This window comes from Phaenicophaeus curvirostris, chromosome 4, assembly GCF_032191515.1.
Source record: "Phaenicophaeus curvirostris isolate KB17595 chromosome 4, BPBGC_Pcur_1.0, whole genome shotgun sequence".
In the NCBI taxonomy this organism is placed as follows: Eukaryota; Metazoa; Chordata; class Aves; order Cuculiformes; family Cuculidae; genus Phaenicophaeus; species Phaenicophaeus curvirostris.
Window position 1 is genome coordinate 35410432 of NC_091395.1, and position 18399 is coordinate 35428830.

General features: G+C 35.8%; 1 protein-coding gene across 1 annotated transcript in view; it reads right to left on the minus strand.

Annotated features, from left to right (window-relative positions):
- GALNTL6 (polypeptide N-acetylgalactosaminyltransferase like 6) overlaps positions 1-18399 on the minus strand; it is a 451816-nt gene that overhangs the window by 277386 nt on the left and 156031 nt on the right. The window contains exon 2 of the mRNA XM_069855784.1: positions 16279-16387. Coding sequence (XP_069711885.1) covers positions 16279-16387 — 109 coding nt within the window. The remainder of the gene's footprint in view (positions 1-16278; positions 16388-18399) is intronic.

The following is an 18399-nucleotide window of genomic DNA, read 5'->3' on the forward strand; positions in this document are numbered from 1 at the left end:
TGTGTGTGGGGAAATTGATTGCTTTAAAATACATCATGAGTTTAACCAGTTGTGTTGTTGTGTTTCAGCAGAAGGGTGACTACACACGAACTCTGAGAAGTAAATTGTCCGAAGGCTTGACAAACACTTCAAAACAATATATCAGAATATTTGTAATTATGGCTTTTAACATTTGCTGTACTACATTGTGCTACAATGGCTTGGCAGGCAGAAAGATTCATTCTATCCCCTTTTCCATTTCAATAAGTAGAAAAAGAAGAAAGAAAAAGAAGGCCATACTATTTGGTACGTCCAGCATATTTAGAATGCTGCTGTGTACAATACAAGATAAGCAGCAACGCATGCTAGTTTGATATGAGTTGCTCTATCACCACAGCAGAGCAGTAATATCCACAGTAACATTCTGCAGGCTGAGCTGAATCTAATCATACCACTATAGCCAGGGATGTACAGTACATCTTCTATTTAGTCTAACTACTTATCACCAAATGCCACAGCCACTAGAATGCTTTTTGCATTTAACATTAGAACAGACTGGCTGTAAACTATTAATCAGAGCAGAACACTGAATGAACAAGCATGTGAGAAACAGAACTCAACCATAAAAATGGACTCAGAGGTTGGTAATGACCTGCTAGGATAAAAAGTAACTTCTATGGGACAAGATTACCTGAAAAAAAAAAAAAATCTACCTGTAGTAGTAAGGTGTTTGTCTCAGCGCTTAAATAAATTAATTCACACAAACTGCATCAAGAATGGCGTTTTAATAGTCTCTAGTGCCAGCAGGTCTTCCATAATTAATGCATGCGTCTAATCTGGTCTCTTGAAAAAGCTCAAATTGAAATGTTACTAACATGGTGAATATAAAGGAACCAAACAGCTCCACAAAGTTAATGCAAAATTACAGTTGCGTAGGTACAGTTTAAGAAAGCTCAGAAATATAAAATCATAGGGTTCTAACAGCTGTAATTAACACAAGACTTTTCCTTCCCCCTCTTTTTTTCTTCATTCTAAGGTGTTTTATAACAATGTTCTGTTTTCCTCATACCATCACAGGAAAACAAACAGGATGTTCCATGGAACAAATATATTAATAGGAGTTCTTTAATTTTTTGTTTTCTTTTTTATTTCATGAACTCAGTGTAAAGTAGCTCTAGAAGCTGTCTTTGTGGCTGTTGCACAAAGAAGACAGAACAACCTGTAAAGATTAATTTAGCTAAGTATGAGTCAACAGTGTGTAATAGCATAGTCACTCTTGCATCAGAAGCACTACTCCATGATGCATATCCTAAAGAGAAAGAACACATGAACTGTCATAGCTCCCAACAAATTTAAATTTAGCCTGTAAGACCCCTACCAGGAAAAAAAAAAACCAACAACAAAACAACACAACCAAAATCCCATTATATCCATTCTTACATGCAGAGATAGTAAATATTCACAGTTAAAGTTCAAGGCAGACCCAGGAACAAAAACTATGCCACCTGATTACCCACAAGGTGATCCTGTGACAAGGCCATCCTTCTTCCTTCTGTAAAGCTAAGAAGAGTGCTCATAACAGAGTTCTCACACTCAGGGTCAAGAAGGTAACTTCTGCAGGCGGCATGTATGTGTGTTTTATTACTTTTTTAGGTCCATTTGGACCTATCCATTACAAAATACAGTGCCATGTTTCTCAGATGATAATTAGTTTAACGTGAAACTGGAGCTGAGTATGTAACTACCTACCTGGTTTAATAAAAAAGCAGCTACTCTCCCCAGCAAGTTCAGATATACTAGAATTATCCTCAAAAAAAGCAACATAAGCCCAAGAAACTGTACTAAAATGTTAAGATATAGCAAGGTGCAGTTATGGCAAATAAACAACTGAAACTCAAGTTATATCACGTTCTTGGGACTGGTCTACTTAAGCACTTCTGCTTTACTTAAAACATAATGCATTTTTTTCTGTCACACACAAAATGACACTTTGACTCTCAATGCTTTTCTCCTTTTTATGTTTTGGGGGGGGTTGGCAAATCAGGACCATTAGTCTTCTGAAAACTGTTTTAATACTACGTATACTGCTGCATATACTCACTGCTACTGCACTTCCCAGTGTCTGTCTTTCCTCCTTCTTACATCACTAATGCTGCTGTCAATATTGCCTTTTATCATTCATTTTGTGGTTTAAAATACATTCTTAATTTGAAAGAGCATTGTGACTCACTGATATTCTTGTAGTAAGGAGAAATAAACTTAATGCTTGATCTACTATAAGCACAAATCTACGCAGCCCTTTTCCTCCCCTCCCATTGATTCACCTCTTTTTGAGTAACAGGAGCCTAATTAATGCCAACTATTTTTCAAATCCCTGACACAAATTTGAGTAAATTTCCTGTTCTATATATGCTGTGGAATTAAGCAGAGACAGATGTGGAGACTGAAAAACCTCCTTCAGCCATGAACTGAACAGATTTTCAGCTAATTAGTTTAAAACATTTTCTGTTCAAAAGGACAACTCATCACCCACAGAACATAACTAAACTTTTATCCCAAGGCCATATTTGTGCATAATTCAGCAGGAATCCACACATGCCTACTGGGAAGTTTTTGTAAAAGTTAATATGCTCAAAGTGGATGTTTGGATTCAGACAAAAGTATTTGCCAATTTTGTAATTTTTTTTTTAATTTGATGGATGTCTGGGTTAAAAGAAGAAACTAAAAAATATATTTTGAAAATAAAACTTTATAATAATAAAAATTATGGGGTTTTGTTTTAAAAATCTTATGTAAATGAAAAAACTTAACTAACATTATCAAAGGATAGACATTCAAGTTGAAAATCCTATTTATGAACCAAAACAATATTTTCTTATTTTATCACACAGAAAAAAGTTTCAAGTAGCAGCCCAAAAAGTCTTCCACAGCTTTAACTTTCAGGTGTATATGGAGCAACTCCCTAAAATTTTATTTCTTACTGAGAAAGACTAATAAATGCTAAATTCTATTACGCAGATTCATGTATTTATGCAGTACACTGTAATTCTCAATTCTACTTTTGCACCTCAATAAATCCAGTTTTTGAAGATAAGGGAGGAGATCTTTAACAAGAAAGCAAACACACACACTCCTCTAGCCTCCACAGCCACAAATAACAGAAGAACAGAACATAAAGCAGAGATTAAGTTAAATTGTAGGCTTTGTTTTAGAAGCATTACCAGAAATTCCACCTTCTAATTTGTCAGTATATTTGAAACTAGAAAAGTAGAAAGAAATCATTGTTCCTCATATTTTCCCAAGGAAATATAGCCACTTAGTTTGTCTATTTTGTTTCCATTAATTCAGTTCTGCATTAATTTGTTATGCTTTAACTTAAAGAAAGTATTTCTGCACATTTAATTTATTTTTTTCCTGTTGTTTCTTAAATAGTAAACCTACATCTTTAAAATACTTAAAAGCCTCATTGTGTATTGTCAAAACTGAGAGAAATTACGACAGAAGACTTGAACTGTATTAAGAACTGATATTACACTATGGTGGGTTGTCTCTGGCTGGATGCCAGGTGCCCAACAAAGCTACTGCATCATCTGCCTCCTCAGCTAGACAGGGGAGAGAAAACATAATGAAAGACTCATGGATTGAAATAAGGACAAGGAGAGATCACTCAGCAGTTACCATTAAAGGGCAAAATGGGATTTTGATTACAAATCAAAATCAGAGTAGGATAATGAAAAATAAAGCCAAATCTTAAAATACCTTCCCCTCACCTCTCCCCTTTTCCTTGTGCTCAACTTTATTCCCAATTTTCTCCAACTCTACCCCCTGAGCAGCCCAGGGGGACTGGGAATGAGGTTATGGTCAGTTCATCACACATTTTTTCTACTGTTCCTTCCTCATGAGGGGAAGGACTCCTCATCCTCTTCCCTGGCTCCAGCATGGGATATGTTGTATGGAAGACAGCCCTCCATAAAGTTCTCCAACATGAGCCCTTTCCACAGGCTACACTTATTTACAAACTTCTCCAGCATGGGTCCCTTCCATGGGGTGCAGTTCTTCAGGAAAGACTGCTCCAGAATAGGGTTCCCATGGGGTCACAAGTCCTGCCAGCAAACCTTCTCCAGTATGGTCTCTTCTCTCCATGGGGCCACAGGTCCTGCAAGGACCCTGCTCCAGTGCTCCATCGTGGACCTCCATGGGCTGTAGGGGGACAGCCTGCTTCACCATGGTCTTACTATGGGCTGCAGGGGAATCTTTGCTCAAGTGCCTGGAGCACCTCCTCCTACTCCTTCTTCACTGACCTTGGAGTCTTCAGGGTTGTTTCTCACATATTCTCACTCCTCTCTCTGGCTGCAGGTTGTTGTATCATTTCTTTCCCCTTTCTTAAACAGGTTATCGCAGAGGCGCTACCACTGTTGCTGATGGCTCTGCTCAGCCTTGGCCAGTGGTGGGTCTGTCTTGGAGGTTGCTGGCATTAGCTCTTCCAGACATGGAGGAAGCTTCTTGTACTTTCTCACAGAAGCCACGCCTATAGCCTCCACTCTCCTACAAAAACCTTGCTATGCAGACTGGATATATCCACACAGAAGAATTCCTGCATAAATTTATGTTTGGCATTTCAAAATGTTTTCAATTTTTATATACATTATGATTACTGACTCTTGATTTTTTGTTTTAGTCATATTTTCAGAACACATTTTCCAAAATCCATGATGCTTTTGCTAAAAACAGATTTGTTGCTGACAGAAATCACTAATAATGAGCTCACTTCCTTTACAATAGATTCATCATCCAGATGGCCTGTGAAAATGCTTGAAATATACACTTATCAAAAGAATTTATTCTTCAATTTGTCTTTAAGAGCCTTTGCTAAAAATAAATAAACGAATTAAAAAAAATCTCAGCATGGTATGTTCATGTTTTACACTAAGCAATGAAAAACCTTTTAGTCAATTCCTTTCCTTCTCTCTTTTCCATTTGTTTGTATCAGTTGACCAAGGAATATTTGAAAACAAACTGTTCTACACCCAGACATTCAGAGACACAGCTACCCTCAAGGACTATCATTAAAGAAATTTATCAAACCGTGGATTTAGCTCCTGAATTTAGTTCTTAGAACTGTGAGATTAAGCTTCCCTCAAATGATAAATCTGAACTGAATTATGCGAGAGGGCGAAAATTGTAGCAAACGATCTATCTTTTTAACAGTATCCTTATTAACATTTTTTTCAGCTGTGCAATTGTTATACACTAAATAAAACAGATACAAAATGAAGAAAATGTTATTTGAGTATTTGTCATTGACAAGAAATGCTCAGGGTCTCACAACTTCTATGAAAACTTTAGACTTGAGGAAAAAACATACGAAAACATGGTCTTTATCACAGTCTACTACAAACTTTAAAAGAAGTTGATGGTTGCATAAGCTGGGTAAAAAGTCATTTAAACTCAATAATAAAGTGGCAGTATGTTAGTAATATGCTTAACTTACTGATTAATAGCAGCTAACTAAAATGCCAGCACTCTAGAACTCTGTCAGCTTACAGCTTTCACTCTTCTTTCTGAAGCATGTGAAGTTTGGATTTCTTCCCAGCATAAGTGCTTTAGTAAAAGCTGGGAACAAAATATATCGTAAAAACAAATAAACTCACTTGTTATTTATTTAGAGGCTTCTTTTAATTTTTGTATGACAATATTAAAACTAGATTAGTCTCTCAATTAAAATATATTAAAAATATAAAAATAAAAACCTCTTTTAAGAGTAAATTAACTGGGAAATACCAAAAGCAAGACTATCTCCATGTTTTAAGAATACTGATAATGCAATTTAAAGGCATATCTTGATTGGCTTTTTTTAATCCGAGCATTCAAGTTGGTTTGTTTTGCCACTGAATTTCCCAGTAAGTCTTACTATTCATATTTCAATATCATCTGCAGGACTTTTAGTTAAGATTGCCTAAAAGAGAGTTTGCTTCCAACTCACAGACAGACGAACATTCACACAGGTTGGCAGAACAAAATGTCACTCCTATAAATGTGCTTTTTCTTGTTTACTTTTCTTTTGTCAGAAGGAAGATAAATTCTCCAAGATAACTCTGCTGCAAGCATGGAGGGGGGACAATTCTGTGTCACACACCCACAGCCAAAAGGTAGCCATGTTCCTTGAGAAGCAGTGATTACAGAGCATCATTTGATAAGCTAGAGTCTATAAGGCAAATAATAGCACAACAATCATATATCTCTGCCTTTTCACATATATCAACTGGATGTCAGACAAATTGTTTCACCAGTTCAATAATCTTCCTCTGTCAACTTGTTTAATGAAAACAGGAAGGAAAAGAAAGGAAAGTCACCTTACACATATTTCAGTCATAAACTGCACAAAAATAACTATATTAGATTTTTGTACTTGTGAACTTAATTGATACTCTCAAAAGCACAAAAGGCTATGACAGGGAAGTAGGCACAATTGCATAGGTTTTATTAGGAACAATTGTTAAATCCAAACATCTTGTTTGCCTTTTGAAGGCCAAAAGGTTAAAAAACACTCCAAAATTGTGTTGGTGAATTGAACTATGTGCTCTGCTAAATTGCATTTTCTGTGCACGAGAAACCAAGGTTTACAACATCAAGTCAAATAGAAGCACATAGATAGTGTTACATAGCAATATGTTATATATCATCTTTGAAGAACCTTAACAACGTTAAGGACAGTAACTACTGAATTTCAGAGTGTGAAGAGCTTTCTAATTTCTTTGGAACGGTGTGCTTGTGATTATCATCAAGATGGTTCTAGATGATGAAGGCCAAAAAAGTGTCCTAGCCAATCATTTGGCAAACCTTTAAAAATGAAGTTCCTCTTATGGGTCTTTTGACTTGGATTCAGGATAAATGAATGTCTTCCTTAAATCTTTAAATGACATAGTCTTTAAACCTGGTTGCCAGCATCTTATTTTCTGTTTTAAACCTAAAAGATGACACAAAAGTGGTAAGGAAGAATTCCTTTTTGCCATCGGTTCTGAATTGAGAAGTATGGTCTTGATATGCTGTAACTGCTGTCAAGTACTTATTCCAGTTCTTTTGTACAGTCTAGTCAGGATTCATTTCCCCCTTCTTTGCACTTGGATTTTCATAGAAAAGCAAGCACTGAAAACTAAAACACAAAAGAAAATATGTTTCTTTGTGCCACTGAGTTAAGCAGTAGTTTCCCTGAACTGACAAACCTGGTCCTTTTTACACCTACCACAGGAGGCAACCAACTCAGTTTAGAAGGTCTATAGTACTCTCCTCCTCCTCCTGCAGAAAGACAGGTCTAGGCAGAGCATTTCTTGAAATCTGGACATTAGTTTCAAACTAGAATATATATATCATTGGTTTACAGCATAGTGACAATCATTCCTTGCCAAGTTACTGGAAACAGAATTTTCTTTCAGCCTGTCGGGGTAAAAATCAACATGCCAGTGCCCAGTACAGAAGGGTACGCTGAAGATCATTTTCAGTCCTCTAATTAATATGAGTCAAAGTGATGTATTATGACCTCTGTTCCCACTTCCTTCACCTCTCTGGCAGTTCTTAAAAATTAGCTTACCAATTACTTTTAAATGGTATCACTGATGAGTTTTCAAAGGCAGAAGGCAGGCAGGGAAGAACAGGGGAAGAATCTAGTTAACTTCAATCACACAAGTGCCTCAAAACTTTGTTGCATGTACTGAGACTGCAGAGTCACTGTGCTTTAAAAAGAAAGCTTCAGTCCAACTTAGAGCCACACGTAAACTCCTTTTCTACACAAGCAACCAGAGTTCCATTGTGCACAGTTTTCTGACAGATATAAATGCTATGCAGTCACATCCTTACACTTCCTGGCTTCATCTCCAGTAGTGTAATATTAGGTTGTAATCTGAGATCCAGTGGGGGTGTGTACTAACCCCAAATCACCAGTTAAATAATACTTCGAGATGCCATTTCATAATCTGAGGAAGTAAGTTTGTAGTCATCCATGGAAAAACTTAAGCAAAAACCAAGCCAAATCATATCTTCTATATCAGGGTTTAAACTTCTGGAGAAGACATCACTGAAAAGCATCTCTTTATAAATTAATATTTGAAAGTATAACGTACTTTCATATTATGTATTCTTTGTATGCTGTCTTCTTGACAAGTAACAATTAACATTATATTTTAGAATTTTTTAATCAAGTCATGCTTGCATTAAGACAAACTGATGAACATTTTTCCCTTTACAAAGCAAGACATGTAAACTTCATGAAGCATATTAATGATTACTACTAAGAACAATTAAGTTATGACTGTTTATTGATACCTTAGCTACCAGTATAGTTTCAATTATATTGCAAGTTCTCAAATTCTTTCTAAAGGAATTGCAGATTCAGTGGCCTAAACTAAATTAAGTAAATTTGTTTAATATATAAAGCTGACAGACTTCCCAGTGTATAATCCCACCTGCAATATGGGATAAGTAAATCAATATTTAGTATATGCATCTTTCCCACGCAACTTTCATTATATTTATGTATATAAGTATCACAGAAGTAATATTTTCATAACTAATAAGGAATTGCATTTAATGTTGCTATCTGCATGATGCTGCATCCTATCTCGTAGAGGCATTATGGCACTAGGATTTGCTCTGACAGGTTCTTTTGAACTTAAGAATAGGCTTGAAGATGATAAAGATTAACCACAGAAGTTTGAGGAATTTTTCTACTGCACTTCATGCTCAAAAAATCTTGAAGAGAAGTGATGGGAAAGAGATCAATAGTGCAAAATTTGTTTAGGTAACATAGAAATCGAATCACAGATGTTTACTATTTTTATGGTGGTACAAAAGCACTCTATTATTTTGCCTTCATTTAAAACTCCACTCCAAGAATACAGTTTGATTTATTTCCATTTTCATCACAAACATATACAGCTCACTTTTTCTTCAAAGTCTCTGTTTAGTTTGTTTATACCACTAATGTGTATGAATGTTTGTAGAACCATAGAACATACTGTCTGTTTGTTTATAGATCTAATCGTTATGAAATGGCTGCACTGAGACATGTAAAGGTCAAGATCTTTAAAATCCTCTTCTCCCAGTCAAGATAATATTTCAAAGAAACAGAAAGGTAAAGACTATAGTTAGTATAGGAAAGAATTAAAAACCTTCATTCCTTCCCTCCGCATAGGTCTTCCAGCTGCTATTTAATTATACTAATAGGAGGAAAAAAAGACAGTACAAATGGCTCAGTAACTGCTTGGATAACCATTAGGTGATACAGTACATTCTAAAAGCTTTTTCCTCTGAGATCTTATTACCAGATAGGAGCAACATGGCCTGACAGTCAAACATAAAAGTATTGACAAGCCACATCATAGAAGTAATTTTATCAATTCCTCAACCAATTTCTTTTGAAAGACAAAGGTTTTTATAAATTCATAGTTAGTGTTATAAACATAGCTCCTTACCTGTTACCATTCTCTCAGAAATTTGCTTTCAAGTACACTGAATTTTCAATGTGCTTCATAGAACATAATCATTTCAGCATACACATGCAAGCAGTGAAAAATATTTCCAAACCATTATAAAGAAAAAAGAGGAAAAAAAAGAGAAAGTATTTAAAGAGCAGCTCTTTGAAATGTTGCCCTTCCAAAACAATGTGAAGTGGAAATTGAAAATAAAAAAAACCACCTCAGAACTTAAGTATGCAACCTTTCTATATCACTTTATAGGCTACTAATTACATTAACAGAATTGATAAAAAAAAAAACAAAATTAAGTCTTACTTTTGTTTTCCATCAGTTCTGCTCAGCTGGAAAGTTCCCATTTTTCTATTCCTTCAGTTCCCCTTTTGCATCATTTCACAATGAGAAAGTTATCACTTGTAGTTAGAAATAGCTTTTCAGGATCAGAAATAACACCATGTTTAAATATAAATATTCAATCTGTACTTTTTTACTTCTTTAAAAGCTAGGAATTACATATTTGAACACCTCTTTTTCTCTGAGAAGGGCTGTAATTCATCATTACTGCTACTACGTGTAATTAATGAGCACATACAGCTTACAATTTCTCAAGGGAAACAAGATACAACTTTCAGAAATGGAGTAACAATGACATTGACTGATTCTCTAGGACTCAGTCTCACTACCCAGGACACGAAGACAGAGGTGGAATCAACAGAATTTCTTCTCATGGATGCTTTTGAATCACTGTCTTAGACCTTCATGGCTCTCTCCTACGAATTTCATCAGTCATGCAAGCATTCAAGGATCTCTGATTCCTAGTTCTGCACAGAAAGCCTGGAAAAATCAGAGGCCATTGGTGTTACACTAGTTACCATGATCCTGAGATGAACATCTTTATAAACGTATCCTTAGACCTCTCCCCAGACAACCAAAGGGAACTAGGGAAATCTGATGAAACAAAAAAAAACCCTTGCCAAGTCAGTAGCTGATAAATGGCAATATCAGAGGCTCCAGCATCCTGTATCTCTACTCTGTCCAGAGATTCAGGCAGACTTACACTGCCCTTATACAACAAGCGTAGCTGCAGGTGGACTAACATGCCTACAGGTAGCTATCTAGGCTATTACTAGGCAAGTGGTGTTTACGCAAGGTGCACTCACAGCTCTGAACTGCAAAGCAAGAACGCTCTTCTGATACACATAAGACATTGTTTACTACTGGTGGGAAAAAAAATTATGACAGATGTAAGATTTGCATTTGTTTATAGGTCTCATATTTCTTCAATGCAAATTAAGAACATTCTTCATCAAGGCATGTCATCAGTTGTATTCCCAGAGGAAACTAACATAATAGCTTAAATGCTGATTTCTTGTCAAAAAGGTGGCATAACATATCAGCTCCAACAAAGTCAGTTTCTCTGATTAGCTTATTCCATTCCCACCCTCTCCATTGCAAGATCTGGGTTACTTCAGAAAGTGGAAACAATTAAGCTCCTCTTTTTAAATCTTCTTAAGGTATCTATCAGAACTGTTTACTCAAGAAAAGGCTTTTGGTTTTGATTGGATTTTTTAAGGTAAAGTTTTGCTTTCCTATTTCTGTATTTCAGTCACTGGTTTTGAAGTAGTGGCAGAATAATACTCAGAGAAAACTGGAAGTGATGGGGATGAAAGACTGAAAGAAATAATTTTTATTTCACTACATCTATTCTGTACCAATGAGTAGTACATTTAATATAAGTCATTAAATGTTCCTTTCTGCCTTTGAGTAAATCAGGTCTCGAATAACTATCAACTAATTGGCTGTCTTTCCAGTTCTACCAACACTATAGCAATTAGTACTTCCAGAACCCAACAGCACATCCCCTCTATAGGCTTCTTGGATTCATGTATCAAAACTAACATACTCAAATTCTTAGAACTGTTTTTCAAGTTTCATTTCTACTCAGAGAGATTGAAAATATTGGGACAGCATTAAAAACTTGTGAAAAAGTAATAAGCTGCAAGTAGAACAGCAAATTAAGTTCCAGTGTTTTTCCTAACTCATAATAAAAAAGCAATACTAAACATCAGAGCATGTAAAAATATAAATTAACCTCAAATTCATTCTATTATAGAGGTCAAAGAACTATGAAGATTCCAGACAGAATTAGAATTATTAAATAAAGAATACCTACAATGATAATAGGTATAGGATGGCAAATCTGACTATTCAAAAAGTTATTTGTCACTGTATCTGAAAAGAGCAAGAAATTAATTTCCTAAATGAACAGTGTATCCAGGTGCAGTCTTTCTTTCCAGTAATGGAGGGAACAGGCACTGGTTAGTTAGTTTGTACGTACATTTAAAACTGGGGGTGCTCTTTGGCTGGCCTTTTAAAGAAAAGAAACCAAATCATAAAATTCAGCACAAATCTCTTCAACAATCTGTCTCAGTGAGGTCAGTGTTTTTGTTGGCTTTTTTTCTGTATGTTTTCAGCAATACAAACAAATATGGGGAAACTTCTCAAGCATAACAGACTTATTTCTCAGTCACCCGAACCAATATCATTCCTATCTCTCACCTGGCTGCCCTGTAAGTTTCAAAAGTTCTGTACAGGTAAGGAAGTAAAAGCAACATGTGAATAAATGATTTCCCATTTTCTAGACAAAGAAACAAAGCAAATTTTGGGGATGAAAGTATAAATACTTCTTATAAAAAAAGAAATTCCTCTATCTTGGGGACTTTAAAGCAATCAAGATCCAAGATGAAGTATCATTTTGAAATAAAAATTGCGATGTCTTAATTGGAAAAGATCAACACCAAACATCCTGATACTTTCAATGTAATGTTCTTTTGCAGCAAAGATCCATACATAATTTCCTTCAGGAAGGTTGGGCATTCATCTACACTGAGTTACTAAATAATACTTCTACCAGTATCTCACAAATTAATTTCCTTACATATCTATCTAGGATCACTTTAGTCTTTTTATTCATGGCAGAAAATACATCGCAAGTTACCTGAAGATCCCCAAGTCATTTAATCTTTGCAAGAAAATTACCTATCTGGGATGCCGGAATTATCTGATTCACTGACCTTGCATTTGACTACTAAGAAATCATTTATTAAATTGTAACCATTTGTGATGGTACTGCATCATTATCATTTCTGGAAATGAAGAAATTACATGGAAACTGTATCTGAAGATATATCAGTAAGGAATTTTTAACCCATCTGGGTCAAGTTCAGAAAATGCAATTTGTTAATTCTAATGCTGGCTTGTTTGGGATTTTTTTCTTTTGTAAATCAAAATGACACATGGTCTGTCACATCGAATACTGTGTTCAGTTCTGGGCCCCTCACCACAAGAAGGATGTTGAAGCTCTGAAGCGTGTCCAGAGAAGAGCAACGAAGCTGGTGAAGGGGCTGGAGAAAAAGTCTTACGAGGAGCGGCTGAGAGAACTGGGGTTGTTTGAAGCCTGCTCACCTCCTCCCTGAGTTCTGTCACCAAGTAGAGGAGTTCGTTCACCCAAGCACAGTGAATTCCCCACTGGTGTCTGATATCAGTTCAAGTGGGGTCACATTCTGCAGCCCAGCATCTGGATGGCAGCATGCACACACTGGGGCTCTGTCTGGGAGGCTGCATCTGTCACTGCTGGTACAGAGACTGGAGCAGCCTTAATTTTCTGCCAAGTGGTCACCATGGTTCTCTAGTCCTCCTGGACGAGCTCCAGGGCTCTTCCTGTTCGCCCTACCTGCACAAACTGCCAAGCCCCATTTTTCTGAGGGATTTATAGACTCTCAGACTGCTGCCTTAATTACAGGAGGAGCTCATTTCTTTCTGTAATGTAATTAGTAAAATACATATGTATACACATATACACAGAGTCCATTTGCTTCTGCTTTGAGAACAGCATAACAATCCACAAGGGCACTAAAAAAGATGACATGACGTCCAAGTCTGGACACAACCTTATGCACATTTGAAGAGGCTTGCCTGGACTTAGCGATGTGAAGCAGCTTCAGATGTGCTTCTCCTGTTCTTAACACACAAGATACATATTTCCCAGAAGTAAGTATCTCACCCAAGAAATACCCACCATGAATACGTATCATATGTCTTTACATGTTTAGCTGCTGTAAAACTGATATCTTACAGTGTGGGACTCTAGGCTATCAAAGCATGTTAAGTAAAAATTACTTGTTGCATGACTGGACACCAGACAGATTCAGACATTCAGTGATGGAACAATGGCAGGAAGCAGGAGCTACGGTATAACTGCATCTGTACCATCCCTTGTTTTCTCAGATGGGAAGTCCACAAGGGTGTTTCCAGTTCAAAAGGGCTTCAGCAAATAATTCCAGCTGAAAGAATTGACCTTGGAAGGATCTATAGTGTGAGCAAATACTGTATAAGTGAGAAATTGAAGAAGTTATTGAAGCCTCTGTCTCTGCAAGAGTCTTTGAATATTTATTACGTTTCGGCTACATCAGGAACTTATACATGTAAAGCCTTACCACTCCATTACTCACTTCAGGCTTTCTCAAGTACCACCAACATGCTAACAGAATGGGAGTTCATGCTAAGAATACTATAAACATACATTTTTGAACTTCAGGTGGTCCAACAAAGCCCTACAGACCTGAAAGTATCATGAGCTTACTTCAGCACTTATATGCAGGATTGATTGCAATTTTGGAGCCAAAAAGCATGAACTATATGCTTGAAATAAACAGAAATTTCTCCACATGACTTGCAAATGGCTTTTATCTTTAGATTAAAAAGAACTGAATGATTTCCAGTGAGGGAAGACCACTTAAATTCAGGAACACCAGTTTTAATATGGTGGAATAAATAGGGATCAAATTTCTTGGCTTTGAAACAGAAGAACTAACCATGGAGCAACTAACACCTCTCCATAATTAGATTTATGAAATTCACAGTCTCAGTGCTTATGAAATTGTAAACTTTACAGATAAACATGTAAACTGAATTTAAAAAAGAATTCATTCCTTTCTTTTTTTCTGTGTACTAAGTACAGACTGCCTTTTCTGAAACGTCTCAAGAAGCTGTTTCATTGGTGGTGTTTTCATGCCTTCAGATTGATTTTTAAATAAAAGTTGATTTCAGCTATACTTTTTTTCTTATTAGGGACAGAAATTACATAGTGTGTCCCAAAAGAGTGCACTGAGAGAATCTAGCTTTGCATTTGTATTACTATATTGTGATTTTTTTAAAAAAAAAAATCCTTAGAAGTTAATTTAATCTAATGAATAATAATGACAGATAGAAATTATTAAAAAAAAGATTTCTTAAATGATCAAGCTCAGCAAACACTATCACAAGGAAGGCAATAAAAACATAAATAAGTCAGAATATTTTAAGTAGTATTATTATTACCAAGAATAGAAGTTTACTGGAAAAAATATTCACATACTAGAGCATTGCCCTACAGTTATAAGGAGTAAACCTGAGAATTACAAAGCTACATAATGTGTCTTGCTAATTTCTTAGTTGTCCATATGCAACATCTTGCATTCTACTGGTAATGCTATGGCTGTCCATCAGATCATCATAAGTACTACTGTTTATCTTCCAAAATATGAGGTCCACATTGCATACATATCAAAAGCATATTGCCAAATCATCAGTGCATTCCCCTCAAAAAGGTCCATTCTAACCAGACAACGTGATATTCCCTATATATGTGCATGTTTATACCTATATGCTGTTTCTATTTTGTACATTCTCAGTTAGATATTTGTCATTTTACACTTAGCAATTTGAAATACAACATTAAGCTGACAACTCCTAAATATCTAGAATAATTTCAACCCCCTCCTCACTTTTTTTCCTCCTAACCACATGTGAGAAGGAAGGATAATTTTTTAAGTTAGTGATCAAAAGAATTCAAAAGAGAAAGGAAAACCACATTAGCCTATACTTGAAATATTTTACTGGTTCAGGCTCCTGCAAAATTAGGTACTTATCAAGTCTTACAAATCTGTCAACTGGATTCAATTTTAACAGTATTTTGAAGGAGGTGTTGGGTGTCTTCTGATGGTGGCATCAAGACAGTGTAATTTAATTTACAATAGTAGACTGGTCTTTGTAAAATAATCACTTTCAGATACTAATTAAGATGCAATTCAACTGCTGTCTCTTCCTTCCTTTTAATTTAATTCATCTTACATTGAATAGTTGTAAATTACAATATAAAAGAAAGAGTCCAATCTGAAGATGCCCTGATGATAGAAAGACGAACACAAACCTTTCTTTGCATAAATGGCATACAGCATGTGAAGGTACATTAAAATTACATCACTCATTGTAACGATGTGTCCTTCAATGTATTTGCAAATTGCAGATTTTAGACTGTCAGAATGAAGTGAAGTAGCTTTAACAAGACTAAAGGATTGGAGCTTGACAATGGTAAAAAGGTCAAAGTTCATTCCTGACAATTATAGGTAGTGGACTCAGGTTTTAAATCAATTCTGCTTCAGTTGTAAGGTATTTTCCTTCAGAAACTAACACTTTTGTTCATATTTGATCACAATGTAATAATTGATTTCAACCTTAAAAATAATTTGTTAATAATATTTGCGTCCATTTCCTTGTACAATCATTACATAGCTATTGGCATGAAACCTTATTTTTATTTTCGCTTGGCTATTTTCAGAGATAAGGTATTTGTACTTGATTTGACCCCTCAGTTCAGAACATTATGTCCTTGTGACATGCTGCAAGCAAAAAAAGGCTGTTAGGAATGCTTTTTAGCTAACTTACAAGAAAAAACAACCATATGGAGAAAGAATGAATAAGTCATTTAAATTTGCTCTGAACTTATGTATACCTGAGCGCATAGCATCTTTCTGAATGCTTTCATAATCATGCCAGTCCTTCCTTTTCAAGCCATCAGTCCAGGTAAACAGCTGTCCATCTCCTAGCCCCAGTGGAAGTGTCTGTGAAAACAGTAAATAAACAAACAAATGCTTACATACATATATGGCTTGCATTATTACAGAACAACGCTTTCAGTATGGCACAGGCGACTAAACAATCAGTTTATCCAATAAAAATATTAAAACTTTACTATGGTAAATTAAGCTTTTTTTTTTTTTTCTCTAAATAGTGTGAAAAAACCCATGAATTTAGTTCTGACAAACAACTAATCAAACTAAGTCAGACAACTCACGTTTAACATTTCTTTTTCCAGCAGTATCCTGCTATGATTGCTTGGCAAGAAGCTCATAGAAGAAAATGGACCACTAAAGCTGAACAGATTTAAAAAAATGCCTTCCCCTTCAACTCACGAAGTACCTTGTTTTTTCTTTCAAATATCACTTGTGCAAAACTGAGAGTTATAGCTACTCAGGACTTTCCAATGTACCCCTTTAATTTTGAGGTTTGCTTTTTGGATTTTTTTTAATAACTAAGAATGAGTTATTGCCTATGGTAGGGGGGTTGGGAGCAGATGATCTTTAAGGTCCCTTACAACCCAAACTATTCTATGATTCTATGATTCTACGATTCTACGATTCTATGATATAAGGTCAGGCTCACTGCATCACAGGAATGGAACAAAGAGATTCTTAAATCACTTTCAAAGTGATTTCAAAGAGATAAGGGAAAAAAAGGAACACTTATCACCACCCCCACCCCCCAAAAAAAAACCCCAAAATCAAACCCAACCAAAAAACCTCCATGCAACCCGCAGTCAGCAGTCTGACTTCACCTTTTGAGACTCCAGATTCTCAGGCTAAGCTAAGAACCACTTTTAGCTTCCAAGCAAATTCATCTTTCTAGAGATTTTCTTTTTTTTTTTACTCATTCTATCTCACTTCTGCTATTTTATAAAAAATAAAATAGAGAAGTACTTTTAGAAGTACATTAGATGTACACAAACTTTAGATCTTTGGGAAGTAGTACAAAGCTGTAGAAGGGTTCAAATAAAGTCTGCGTTTTCCTAAGTGCTTAATTTATAAAAAGTGTAATAAAAGAAATGGAGAAAATTTTGATAAGCAAAGACGATCATCTATTATATCTGCATAGAAGAAAGTGAGGAAGGGTTTCATTGCTGCTTAGGAGTAACATGAAAACTCTAGTTCTGTTAATTCTAAGTTTGAACTAGTAAGTTGTCCAGAATGAAGGGTGTAAGTATAATGCATGTTTCAAATGTTGTTGTCAAAGGGTATGTGAAAACACACTTGAAAAGCAGTTCCAGGGAAGCAACATTTGATCAGCCATCTACTAAACAATGGTAAAAGCTCTACAAAAATCTATGCATATATAACAGTGATGTTCTGAACTTCATGTATGAAGTGTGTAAACCAAATACACATTGGACTCATCCATCTTCTCTTACTGATTTTACACTACTGGCAGCACAAAACTGGATGATACTCAGTTGCTCCAAGTGAAGTTGTCCCAGCATTTTCTGTTAGGGTTTCTCTTTTTAGGACAGATAAATGTTTGCCAGGCCACATTATGTGGACCTGGTAGCTAAGCCACCCTTCAGAGACTTTCAGACTTGTAAGTAATAATGAGGAATGCCAGGCACGGCTGGTCACCTTTGAGCAAAGGATGCTAGAAATCCCAGCTGACAAATATTCATGCAAAATATCTCTGCTTCTGGTCAGCTAATATTTCTATGAATGTTGGATATTCAGGGCAAGGTGTTGTGTGGCCAGTGTTCTCCAATAAATCCCTGAATTACTGAGAAAAATCCATCCCATTCAGCTAGCATAATATATTCTTTTTAGTTAGGAAGGCAAGAAGAGTTCCACAGCCAAACTCTCTGGAAAGAGTAAGAGTTTTGCAGTGAAAATTCTACAGGTCTGAAGAAATCATAACTGCCTTCATCCCCTCAAGTAAGTATCTTAAGGACTTTTTTCTTTCTTTTTTTTTTTTTTTTTTGATATTGCTATACTGCTTAACAACATACAAAAGAAACTGAGAAAACTGGTTCCTCCAT